General features: G+C 38.3%; 1 protein-coding gene across 1 annotated transcript; it reads left to right on the plus strand.

Annotated features, from left to right (window-relative positions):
- The first annotated feature begins 6921 nt into the window (after positions 1-6921).
- On the plus strand, positions 6922-13549 carry LOC107776498 (protein FAR1-RELATED SEQUENCE 5). Its single transcript, XM_016596399.2, has 2 exons — positions 6922-9192; positions 13258-13549. The coding sequence occupies exons 1-2, from the start codon at positions 7042-7044 to the stop codon at positions 13429-13431; spliced, it is 2325 nt and encodes a 774-aa protein (XP_016451885.2). The 5' UTR covers positions 6922-7041; the 3' UTR covers positions 13432-13549.
- Positions 13550-13792: the final 243 nt, after the last annotated feature.

The following is a 13792-nucleotide window of genomic DNA, read 5'->3' on the forward strand; positions in this document are numbered from 1 at the left end:
AGTCTGTCATATATTTATTTCAATCAAGTATATATATAGACTTTAAATAAGTCTGTTGCGGCGTGCAATCCGATCCCCCAATATTGACTTTTCATTAAGTCTGTTGCGGCGTGCAACCCGATAACCAGTATTATTTGTAAAGAAGAAAGATGGCTCTATGTGGATGTGTATAGACTATCGACAGTTGAACAAGGCCACTATCAAAAACAAATATCCGCTGCCAAAAATTAATGACTTATTTGATCAGCTTCAGGGTGCCAAAGTATTTTCGAAGATCGATTTGAGGTCTGGTTACCATCAGTTGAAGATTAGGGCCTCTAATGTCCCTAAAACAGCTTTTCGAACTCGGTATGGGCATTACGAATTCCTAGTGATGTCATTTGGGTTGACAAATGCCCCAATATCATTTATGGATTTGATGAATTAGATGTTCAGGCCTTATTTGGATTCTTTTGTGGTTGTGTTCATTGATGATATCTTAATTTACTCCAGCAGTCGAGAGGAACATGAGCATCATCTTCGAAGTGTACTTCACACCTTGAAGAATAATCAGTTATATGCCAAGTTTTCAAAATGTGAGTTTTGGTTAGACTTAGTTGCCTTTTTGGGGCATGTTGTATCGGCAGAAGGCATAAAGGTGGATCCTAAGAAGATTGAGGCTGTTCAGAATTGGTCTAGACCTACTTCAGTTATAGAAATCCGGAGTTTCCTAGGTTTAGTAGGTTATTATCGTTGATTCGTGGAAGGATTTTCATCTATAGCAAGCCCATTGATCAGATTGACCAAGAAAGGTGTCCCATTCAGATGGTCAGACGAGTGTGAGATGAGCTTTCAGAAGCTCGAGACCATTTAGACTACGGCGCCAGTGTTAATATTACCCACAGGTTCAGGATCGTATACGGTATATTGTGACGCATCTCACATTGGGCTTGGTGCAGTATTAATGCAAGATGGCAAGGTAATTGCATACGCGTCACGGCAGTTGAAGGTTCACAGGAAGAATTATCCTGTTCATGACTTAGAATTGGCAACCATTATTTATGCGCTGAAGATTTGGAGGCATTACCTCTACGGTGTCTCATGTGAGGTATTTGCTGATGATCGTAGCCTTCAGTATCTGTTCAAACAAAAAGATCTTAACTTGAGGCAGAGAAGATGATTGGAGTTGTTGAAAGACTATGATATCACCATTTTGTATCACCCCGAAAAGGCCAATGTGGTGGCTGATGCTTTGAGTAGAAAGGCTGTAAGCATGGGCAGTCTTGCGTATATTCTGGTTGGTGAGAGGCCATTAGCTGCAAATGTTCAGACTTTGGCTAATCAGTTCGTGAGGTTAGATATTTCAGAACCCAGTCGGGTTCTAGCTTGCACAGTCGCTCGGTCTTCTTTATATGAGCGCATCAGAGAGAGGCAGTATGATGATCCTCATTTACTTGTCCTTAAGAACACGGTGCAGCACAGTGATGCCAAACAGGTTGTTGTGGGGGAAGATGGAGTTCTGCGAATGCAGGGTCGTATTTGTGTGCCTAATATGGATGGGCTTCGTGAATTAATTCTTGAAGAGGCACACAGTTCCAGGTATTCTATTCATCCAGGTACCGCCAAAATGTATCAAGATTTGCGACAACATTATTGGTGGAGGAGAATGAAAAAGGATATAGTTGCACATGTAGCTCGGTGTCTGAATTGTCAGCAAGTTAAGTACGAGCATCAGAGGCCTGGTGGTTTGCTTTAAAAGTTAGAAATTCCTGAGTGGAAGTGGGAGCGTATCATTATGGATTTTTTTGTTGGGCTCCCACGGACTCAGAGAAAATTTGACGCAGTTTGGGTCATTGTGGACAGGTTGACCAAGTCAGCACATTTCATTCCAGTGGCAATTACCTATTCTTCAGAGAGGTTAACTGAAATTTACATTAGTGAGATTGTCCGCCTTCACGGTGTGCCCGTGTCTATTATTTCAAATCGAGGTACACAGTTTACCTCACATTTCTGGAGGGCTGTACAGCGTGAGTTAGGCACGCGGGTGTAGTTGAGTACATCATTTCATCCACAGACATACAGACAGTCAGAGCGCACTATTCAGATATTGGAAGATATGCTCCGCGCTTGTGTTATAGACTTTGGAGGTTCTTGGGATCATTTCTTGCCACTTGCGGAGTTTGTTTATAATAATAACTACCAGTCGAGCATTCAGATAGCTCCATATGAGGCATTATACGGAAGGCAATGTCGATCGCCAGTTGGTTGGTTTGAACCGGGAGAGGCTCGGTTGTTGGGCACCGATTTGGTACAGGATGCCTTGGATAAGGTCAAGATTATTCAGGATCGACTTCGCACAGCTCGGTCTAGACAAAAGAGTTATACCAACCAAAAAGTTCGTGATATTGCATTCATGGTTGAAGAAAGAATATTGCTCCGGGTTTCACCTATGAAAGGTGTAATGAGGTTTGGAAAGAAGGGCAAGTTGAGCCCTAGATATATCAGACCCTTTGAAATTCTTGAAAGAGTGGGTGAAGTAGCCTACAGGCTTGTATTACCACCTAGTTTATCAGCGGTTCATCCGGTGTTCCATGTGTCTATACTCCAGAAATATCATGGTGATCCGTCCCATGTGTTAGATTTCAGCTCAGTCCAATTGGGCAAAGATTTAACTTACGAGGAGGAGCCAGTAGCTATTCTAGCCCGGCATGTCCGACAGTTGAGGTCAAAGAGTTATCCTTCAATTTGGGTGCAATGGAGAGTCAGCCAGTAGAGGCATCTACCTGGGAGTCCGAGTCAGACATGCGGAGTAAATATCCATACCTTTTCTCCAGCTCAGGTATTTTTTTTAACTCCGTTCGAGGACGAACGTTTGTTTTAGAGGTGGAGAATGTGATGACCCAAAATGTCATCTTTAAATTTAATAAGTAATTCTGTGTTCTAAGACCTCGAAAAAAGCACTATTTATCATTCCTCGACTTGCGTACACAGTCCGTAAAATTTTTCGGAAAGTTTTCATGTGAAAAATGGATTAAAATGTGAAATAGAGCCTTAAAACTCAACTGAGTTGACTTTGGTCAACATTTTGAGCAAACGGACACGGATCAGTATTTTGACAGTTTCGGTAGCTCCGTATCATGATTTGGGACTTAGGCGTATGCCCGGCTAACTCAAGTTATGACCATTTAACGGAAACTAGTAATTTAAAGGCTAAAGATTTTCAAGTTTGACCACGGGGTTGACTTTTTGATATCGGAGCCGGAATCTGATTCTGGAAATTTGAACAGCGTTATGTCATTTATGACTTGTGTTCCAAATTTGAAGTCATTCCGGATTCATTTAATATGTTTTGGCACGAGATTTGCAAATTGAAAGTTTAAAACTCAAAGTTTGAATTGTAATTTCAGCGTTGTTTGACGTGATACGAGACCCCGAGTAAGTCCGTATTATGTTATTGGACTTGTTGGTATATTCGTACGGGGTCCCGGGTACCCCGAGAGTGATACGGATTGAAATCGGATCAAGAATTGGACTTAAGCAAAATCTGAAATTTTGGGTTCTGGTGTAATCGCACCTGCGGATTTTTGACCACAGAAGCGAGCCTTCTATCGCAGATGCGGGACTGGACTGGGCTGGGGTCTTCGCAGGTGCGGCCTTTTTGCACAGAAGCGGATGTCCAGGAGTGTCCGCAGATGCGAAACTTCACCTAGCACCCTCACATCATAAATGCGAGCTTTGTCTCGCAAATACGGAACTTTTGTCCGCATATGCGAAAATGACTGGACAGAACCCATAAATTCGGAAGTCGACATTTTTACTCATTTTTGAGTTTTAAGTCTCGGATTTGGACAATTTCAAGGGGGTTTTCACGACTTTGAATTGGGTAAGTATTCTTTAACCAAAAGTTATTATATTTCACAAATCCATATCTATATTCATCATTTATTTCGGATTTAGATGGAAGAAATTGGAATTTTTGTAAAACTTTCCAAAAATAAAAAATTAAGATTTGAAGGTCCATTTGATATCGAAATTGGACAAATTTTGTATGGTTGAACTCGTATCGGAACGGGTGTTCATATTTCGTGAGTTTTTCCGAGATTTGAGACGTGAGTCCCACTGTCAAATATTTTAATGAATTTTGAATTTTTATCCGAAAATGTGTAAATTCATATGGAATTAATTCCTATGATTAGTATTAAATATATTGAATTGTTTGTGAATAGATTTGAAGCTTTCGGAGGTAAATTTAAAAGGAAAAGCTGTGGTTGAATAATTGATTAGAATTTGCAAAGCGAGGTAAGTGTCGGGGTTAACCTTAACTTGAGGGAATAGGACCCGTAAATTATTTGTTATTTGAATTGCATGTGAACAACGTATAGGCGAGGTGACGAGTGTCTATACGTCGTCAAAATTAATTGTTTGCTTGCTTACTTGAAAAATCATAAATTATTTTTAATCATCAATTAATTATTATAATAATTGTTTCTCTCTTATTCTTTGTCAAATATTAATTCTTGAATTCCTGCATTAATGGTTACATGCTATTTGAATTATGTGTTTTAATTGTTATTTGACATTTAGCATATTAAATTTTAAACTGCCTATTTTCTCCCTGATTTCTATAATAGTTTGCTATTTGTCATTGTTTGTTTTCTAATTAAATCATAATTGTTGTATGCTTCTTGTCTTATAATTTTATATTAATTGTTGCATTTATGGAAAAAATTCTTCTATAAGAATTGATTGAAATGAAAATATTGGAGGATCGGGTTGCACGCCGCAACAGACTTAATGAAAAGTCAATATTGGGGGATCGGATTGTACGCCGCAATAGACTTATTTAAAGTCTATATATATATACTTGATTGAAATAAATATATGATAGACTTGATTAAAAGGAAAATATTGGGAGAGCGGGTTGCACGCTGCAACAGAATTGAATGTGAATGTATTGTGAGAACGGGTTGCACACTGCAACAGAATTGGTTGAAATAATAATGGATTATGACTGCTGGGTTGGCTTCAACTATTATAAATAAGTTACTTGATTTATTTCTACTATTTGTGGTCGTTATTAATATTGCGTACAGGTTAATGCAAGTGAACCGCCTTAGCCTCGTCACTACTTCGTCGAGGTTAGGCTCAGCACTTACTAGTACATGGGGTCGGTTGTACTGATACTACACTCTGTACTTCTTGTGCAGATTTCGGAGTTGGTCCTAGTGGCGTGCCATAGACTTGCTCGGATTTCAGCTATTCGAAGGAGGCTTGAGGTATAACTGCATGGCGTCCGCAGTTCTGAAGTCCCCGTCTATTTTACTTTAGTTGTGTGTGTATTTTCAGACAACTTTATTTTATTCAGACCTTTATTTTTATTATTTTAGAATGCTCGTGAATTGTGACACCAATTATGGGATGATATTTAGACACCGTTGTATTTATGGATTATTCACTATATTTCAATCTTTACTTCCGCATTTGTTTCTTTGATTATTAATAATTTAAAATTATTTTAAAAATGGATAATATTATTCTAACGTTGGCTTGCCTAGCAAGTGAAATGTTAGGCGTCATCACGGTCCGAAGGTGGGAATTTCGGGCCGTGACAATTCTACAAATAAATATGTAAGGATATTAAACTTAAATAAAAGGTGGAACGTGAAAGCATGCTTCTCATATCCCCAAGGGCGGCTCCATAAAATTAGTGGCCTAAAGTCAAATTTTAATAAGAGGCCTTATACTTTTTTTATTAGTGCGTATACACACATATATGCAAAAAAATTAATCTTGCCATTTTTTTCATACTTGTTGTTTATAGTATCTATTCTTAAATGACATAAAATCTTTAACTTCACATAGTAATATTATTATTATTTATATGAGAAAATGATAATTTAATTTAATGAGATGATAGACATGTATTTGCAATATGTTACCTTTGATATTGTTGTAAAAAAGTATTTATTAATATGAAGATTTAAGTAGTTTAATTCAAAGTTTTAAAAATATTTTTATTGTTAAAGAGTAGACACGTTTCTTTCTTCTTCTTTTTTACAATTTTTTTGTACTTTTTTATTTTTTTCTACAAACATTAATATTGTCTAATTTGATAAAATTATAAAACTCATTATTAAAAATTGTGGGGGACTTAAATCAAGGCTTTAGTAGTCTCTTACTAGAGCTACTTGTCCATGCCTGATATTCTCAATCAAATTTATAGAGTCTCACTTAAGATAAGACAATAATGACAAGAACATTAAAGGCTGCAAGTGTGTCATTCAGTTACCAAATGTAAATGAAGCTAGTTGAACAATACGTTCATGATGGGGCGGTAGTCTGTAAATAATTGTTGATCGTCAATGAGGGGCGGCTCAACAAAACTTGTGGCCTAAAACCAAAATATATTAAAAAGACCGTGAAACGTCTTTTACGAAATCCATATTATATTGAGACATAAAAAAACCTAAATGACTTTGATATAGTGGTGGGAGCGCAACTCATGACGTATCAGTTAGGTGCATGTCATATGGTATCGAATTCTTCCCTTAAGCAAAAATGGTAAAGGGTGAGCCCATTATCCATCGTGTTTTGAAACTTGCGACATTTATCTCGGGGATTTCTTATTTAAAAAAGATGAGACACAAAAGAACTTGCTTTCTGGTGTGTGGATCAATCAAATGTGACAAAAAAGAATAGTTAATTTAGAGAATTTGAGTTGAGATTAGAAAGTAAAATCGTGAGAACCATGAAAAAAGACTATACATAAAGGAAGAAAAATAAAATTGATGTGAAGGTAAATATATTACTCCATTTAATTTAGTGAGAAAAATTTATCCAATTAACTCACTCAATCTTACGTCTACCAAATATTAAAAATTATTAAAATTTGAAATCTTTTATTAATAATTATATAAATATAAATTATGGAATATATGTTGTATAATAATATAGTAGTGCTCTTATTTTTGGGGCCTTAATTATTTTGGGGCCTAGGGCAAGGTCTTCAGTTGCCTTACCCTAGAGCCGCCCTTGCGTCTCCCTCACTTCATCCGAAGGAACATGGAGAATGAGGTGATCGAGTTTGATATAGGCTTAGGAGGTGGGGGTGGGAGTGAAGATGGGGATGGAGATGATGTTCTTGACGAGGAGAATGTAGCCAGCTGCTTTGCAGCAGTCCGAAGTTACTCTCCCCAAGGGGACCTCGATCTTGAACCTTATGAGGGCATGGAATTTGAATCTGAGGAGGCTGCCAAGGCGTTTTACAACTCATATGCACGCCGTGTTGGCTTCAGCACCCGTGTCAGCTCCTCCCGCCGCTCCAGGAAGGATGGAGCCATCATACAGAGGTCTTTTGTCTGTGCCAAAGAAGGATTCCGAAATTTGAACGAGAAGCGGACCAAGGATAGAGAAATTAAGCGACCACGTACTATCACTCGGGTTGGCTGCAAGGCCGCCCTCTCTGTCAAGATACAGGACTCTGGTAAGTGGGTTGTCTCTAGCTTTGTCAAGGAGCACAATCACGAGCTGGTCCCCCCTGATCAGGTCCACTGTCTCCGCTCCCATCGTCAAATCTCTGGTCCTGCCAAGACCCTAATTGATACCTTGCAGGCTGCTGGCATGGGTCCCCGCAGGATCATGTCTGCCCTCATTAAAGAGTATGGTGGTATTAGCAAAGTTGGTTTCACAGAGGTAGATTGTCGTAACTACATGCGCAACAATCGCCAGAGGAGTCTAGAAGGAGACATACAACTCCTCTTAGATTACCTGAAACAAATGCATTCCCAGAACCCTGGATTCTTCTATGCAGTTCAGGGTGATGAGGATCAGTGCACAGGGAATGTCTTCTGGGCCGACTCTAAGGCAAGATCAAATTATAGCTATTTTGGTGATACTGTTACATTTGACACAACTTATAGGTCAAATAGGTACCGGTTACCCTTTGCACCCTTTACTGGAGTAAATCATCACGGACAACCTGTTCTGTTTGGCTGTGCTTTCCTAATAAATGAATCGGAAGCCTCATTTATATGGCTTTTTAAGACATGGTTTGCAGCTATGACTGGTCAACCACCTTTGTCAATGACAACAGACCATGATGCTGTAATTCGGTCTGCCCTCATGCAGGTTTTCCCTGAGACCCGTCACCGTTTCTGCAAATGGCACATCTTCAAGAAATGCCAGGAAAAATTGTCACATGTCTTCCTTGAGCACCCAAATTTTGAAGCAGACTTCCACAAGTGTGTTAATTTGACAGAGTCTACTGAGGAATTTGAATCCTGCTGGCTGTCTCTTGTTGACAAGTACGAGCTCAGGGATCACGACTGGCTTCAAGCGATTTATTTAGATCGCAGACAGTGGGTGCCTGTATATCTCCGTGATGCATTTTTTGCAGAAATGTCCATAACTCAATGTAGCGATAGCATGAACTCATATTTTGATGGTTATGTGAATGCGTCGACTAGTCTAAATCAGTTCTTCAAATTGTATGAAAAAGCGGCGGAGAGCCGTACAGAGAAAGAAGTCAAAGCTGATTACGATACAATGAATACGTTCCCAGTTTTGAAGACCCCATCTCCAATGGAGAAACAAGCATCCGAGGTCTATACAAGAAAGTTATTTATGAGATTTCAGGAGGAGTTGGTTGGCACTCTAACTTTCATGGCCAACAAAGTTGAGGACGATGGGCTAGTTACCACTTATCAAGTTGCAAAATTTGGGGACGACCACAGAGCTTACTATGTAAGATTTAATGTTTTGGAAATGAAAGCTACTTGTAGCTGCCAGATGTTCCAGTTCTCTGGTCTTCTTTGCCGACACATTTTAGCAGTGTTCAGAGTGACTAATGTTCTGACTCTTCCTTTTCATTACATCCTCAAACGATGGAGCCGGAGCGCAAAGAGCAGCGTTGCATTGGAAGATCGTGTTTCTGATGTAATCAATTATTATTTGGAATCACATACTGTTCGATATAACATACTGAGACATGAAGCATTTAAATTTGTGGAGGAAGGAGCAGAGTCTGTTGACTCGTACGCTGTGGCAATGGCGGCTCTAGAAGTGGCTTTAAACAAAGTTGCCCTAGCAGCAAAGCATGATGGGAGGATCTCTTTAGTAAATGGGCATTGTAGAGAACACTTTACTAGAAATGGGGTCCATGCAAATTACAACATTGAAGATGAACAGAGAAGTCTTGCATGTCCACTCTCTGAGGTTGGTCATTTCTTAATTTTTGTCTAACTTACCTGTCACATGGTTCTCTTTTTGGTTGCATTTCTCATCCATTTTCTATGTGCTCTTTTTCTTAATTATTAAAAAACTTTAATGAGGTAATATGATAAAGTTGTTTGGACCGAAAGAAATAGAAGATGCTTTAACTTTATTCAGAAGGAAAAATCTAATTGTATAGCTTTGTTTTCTAGAGATGTTTGTTCCTTACAAGATTCGATGGGATATTTTTTCGCTGAATACTTTTTTGGGCTTAACCTCAACATTTTAACACTACATTCTTAGTGCTATTTTATCTATAAAACTGCCTTACCTTCTCCCAAAAAAAAAAAAAAGAATTGAAAGAAAGAAAAGATAAAGTTGTCTCTTACTTGTAAAGAAACTGATCCAGATGGTGCAGCGAAGCTTGTTGACACCGAGGCCTATTTGCTGTGTGTTGTTTGTTTTGACAGAATATGATCACCAATTTTTCACTTGTTCTTCAGGCCCTCTTACTTTATTTTATCTGGGTTAAAAGGGTTTACTTGACTGGACTTTCAGCGCACTATCATTTCAGCGTTTCTGAATAACTTATTAGCATTGATGCTTACTTAGCAAATTTTTCTATTCTTCATTTAATATCACTAATAGACTAAAAAGCCCTTTCATTCGGTTACTACAAGTTACCCCGAAAGATGGACACTAGGGTAGAGGGAAAATGATGTGAAAAAAAAAAGGAATCCCAGAAAAAAATCCAGAGAAAGAGAAGGTCTGGAGGAGGAGAAAGATTGAATGGGGAAAGGAGACGGAAAATCAAAGGAACTGCAGAAGGTAGAGTTTCTCAGTGTTGAGAGGCGGAGAAAATCAAGGAAAGTCACTACTTGAAAATGCGTGGTGAAATGAAAAAGAAGAAATACAAGATGAAAAGGCACCCAAGGGTGTGGCCTAATGGTCAATGAAGTGGGTGAGAACCATGAGGTATCAGATTCAAATCCCAGCGGAGGCAAATACTAGGTGATTTCTTCCCATCTATTCAAGCCTTGGTGGATAGAATTACCTGGTACCTGTTGCTGGTGGGAGGTGTCAGGTATCCCGTGGAATTAGTCGAGGTGCGCGCAAGCTGGCCCGGACACCACGGTTATGAAAAAAAAAGAAATACAGGATGAAAGGAAAGAAGGAAGTTTCGTGGAGGGGGGCGTGGGGGACATCAAGCTCCAAGATGAAGGGGATGATGGGAAGTAGAGGGGGTTTGTGTGATGGGAAGGGGAATTGGAGAAGAGATGCCAGGATGATGACAATGGACGATACATCTTAGAGCTTATGTATATTGGGGGCAAAATGGTGCTTTCACATAACTAGCGTGATGGATCATGGGTTATATCCGGAATAAGTATCGTGGCCCTCCTCTTGAAAAAATAATATGGATAAATTATTTCGAGGTATAACTTAACCAAAAGAACTTTTTTTTATTCGGCTTATCTAATCTGGCCTTGCACCAAATGCAGGATTAGGTTTTATAATTTATGCAGACCTTAATTTTATGTATCAAACTGCACCTAAATAAATATCTTATTCGCTTTGTTGAAAATTTATTGGTCTCCATATACTGTGACCAACTTCCATATATAGTCTTCCTTTTTGATATGTGGAATTCCCTTCTTCTCTTTTCCCCTTTTGATATGTGGAATTCATTTCATTTGAAGGTACAGTTCCGATATCTAGGTCATAAGTTAAATATAAAATAGATTTCTGAGAGGTAGTAATTATAAGTCACACGTGTTGTAAATCATGTCTACATGTGTTTTTAATCGTAATTGGTTTGGTCTTCTTTCATCTTTTCGTTGTGGCTATGATACTGCCAGTTAACTAAGCTATCTGATGGTTATGGAGAAAACGTTTTGCTTTACAGAAATTCTAGAAATTCCAAAAATTGCCCGTCTTATGTTGTGTTGACTTATCTACTGATCCCTACTGTGTGTACTAATTCTTTTCAATGAAGAGCTAAAGCACGACCACTTTCAGGAGATCATATAAAAGCAAGACCAGGTTAAGAACAAACATAAGTGGATTAAGTTGGGTAACTATACCTCCACTTCGTCCCTAGATTTAAGATACTGACTATCTTTTATTTAGTTGAGATTTCCCTGCAATATAGTGGAAAAGATTTCGTTCAAGGGATAACATGAGAAGAAAGGTTGTAGGCCTAGAATCTAGTTACGTGAGGGACCAGAAGATTATGAAGCTTAATAGTATTTGGTGCAGAACTCTAACAGGTGTTGCATTAATATAGGTATTTATAAGGATTTCTCGAATACACTTAGATTAGCAAAAAACTGGGCATCCCATACTGAATACTTTTACAGTTACCACACACTCGTATCAGAGGCCAGTGGAGAAACTTGGCTTCATATGCTTTATTCATTGGTTTAAAATTGAAATCAACACATAGATGTCATAAATAAGGAATAAATACAGAAGGAACGGGCATGTAGAAGGGGGACAAGGTTGGAAAGTGAGAAAAAACCACTACTGTTAGCTGCTGTCATGGTGGACAAAGAGAGAGTCAGAGGCTATGGAGATTTAGATTGAATGATAATTTAGAAACTAGGCCCCAATCTAGGATATTTCTATTATTCAGTCCCGAAAAACTAATCATGACGGGACAACAACTGCACCTTTTTTGACAAGTCAATCAATTTTTTGGCTTAAAATATATGTAGGAAGAGGTTTAAACCCTGTATACCAGGTGTGTTCAAAATGTAGGAAGTCCCACAGAAAAATATCGCACCTATAGAAACCAGTTGCCTTCTGAAAACCCTTCTGCTGCTTCCTTCCAAACAGTCCATGAAACCTGGGCTTTATGTCTTTCCTCTCTATTCCTTCCAATCTTCTGACTCAGCATGCCCTCGCCAGGCATCTACTGTTCAATCATGGGCAACTTCTACACAACGCCAACGAGTGAGGTTAATTCATAGCGTCGCAAGTGAGTAATATTGTCCCCTCACCACATGAAGCACAAGCTAACATATAATTTCTACGTCCAACTTTTTCCGAACATAAAAGGACCTCAGACCTTTTTTGCTCTTTCTACTGCAAATCGTATGCCTCTTTTGCCTTTTCGCATAGTCTAATAAAATTGGTATCCTTACATCACTTTGATAGTTCTTCGCGAGATCTTTTTACTTACATAAATATGGTCATAATTTTGTTAAAGGAGTAAAATGGGACAGAGACTTTCTAATTTCTAGAAGGTTAATTGTTTAACATCTAGAAAAGAAAAAAGTTGCCAAAAGTGTTTTTATGGAGGAACTAGGATTCAATCTATATTAAATGAAGCTGCACAAGAAATCAGTGTATTTAATCTTTCAATCCATATCTCCGCATTCACAACTTGACCTGTTATTCATAACTTGTGAATATTTAAAGAATAATGCTCTTGCTTGATATAGGTTCGTGGTTAGCATGAATCAAAATCTGTGTTTGCATATTCTTTCATATCACATTTATTATTAGGGAAAATTCTAAACATGCAATTGCTGGTTCTAAACTTATTTGGGGGAAAAAGTTGGCAGCTCCAAGTTTCCTAAACACTTTAAGAGAACCTTAAACGAGGTGAAGAAGTTAGATGATTGGGTTCCACAACAATAGAAAGGTCATAAGTTATTGGATTAGAAACATGGTTTTGTATATTCTATTTGGTATATTAAGAGATCTTTCTTCATATCTCTAATTTAGCAGTGACATCTATTGATTGTTCTATTTTGGTTGAAGAATGCTGAATCAAAACCTTGCACTCTCCCCAGTTATAGGTGTTGAATTTGGTTAACTGGGGAATCATGGTAGCCCGGTTAGTTGGTTGGCTACCTGAAGTTCCATCTTGTTGGTGGGAGTTTGATTCCCTACCTTGTAATCTCCTCCGACATTTTCCCTTCCCCTTCCCCCTATGTATAATAAAAGTTTTTAAAAAATTGTGGTGAAACTGTTTTTCTAACTGATAAGGTTGACTGGAGGTTTGACATTTTCTATGATCTTAGGTTATTTGACTGATAAATTATATGCATATTGTTGTAGGATGATATGGATGCGAAGATCCAAGAACTTTCTTATCAACTGGATTGTGCCAATCGGAAATGTGAAATTTATCGTGCAAACCTTTATTCAGTTTTGAAGGATATAGAGGACCATAAGCAACAACTATCAATTAAAGTCCAAAACATAAAGCTTAGCTTGAAGGATGGTCTCTGAATTTCTCCTGTTGTGGTATATGTTCTGTAATCCTGTACATAGTTGGTCCTTCAATTTATATTGTACGCAAGAATCTTCCTGGAATTCTTTTCTAAGGAAATCACCGTGTGCTCGCTCACTTGGCAGGTGTAGCATGTAGTGTTCTGTCCAACATCTTTAAAGTTGGCAGCACTTCATCTCTAACTTAGTAACACGGTTAATCAACACCATTTGACATAAACAACGGTTTTATTGTAAGATCCAACACACCAAGATAGTTGGATGCAGTTTGATTGCTGAGAATATAGTGTGCAGGGCATCATACTTTATTTGAGATGAGCCATAAAGCATCATGTGATCATTGTCTTGGTTACCCATTGAT

Source organism: Nicotiana tabacum, chromosome 19 (assembly GCF_000715075.1).
Source record: "Nicotiana tabacum cultivar K326 chromosome 19, ASM71507v2, whole genome shotgun sequence".
In the NCBI taxonomy this organism is placed as follows: domain Eukaryota; kingdom Viridiplantae; phylum Streptophyta; class Magnoliopsida; order Solanales; family Solanaceae; genus Nicotiana; species Nicotiana tabacum.

Bases quoted from the DNA above. Each gene is read 5' to 3' on its own strand.
- LOC107776498 (XM_016596399.2), top strand. From the start codon at position 7,042: ATGGAGAATGAGGTGATCGAGTTTGATATAGGCTTAGGAGGTGGGGGT. The intron at 9,193-13,257 runs GTTGGTCATTTC...ATATTGTTGTAG, and splicing joins TTGCATGTCCACTCTCTGAG to GATGATATGGATGCGAAGAT.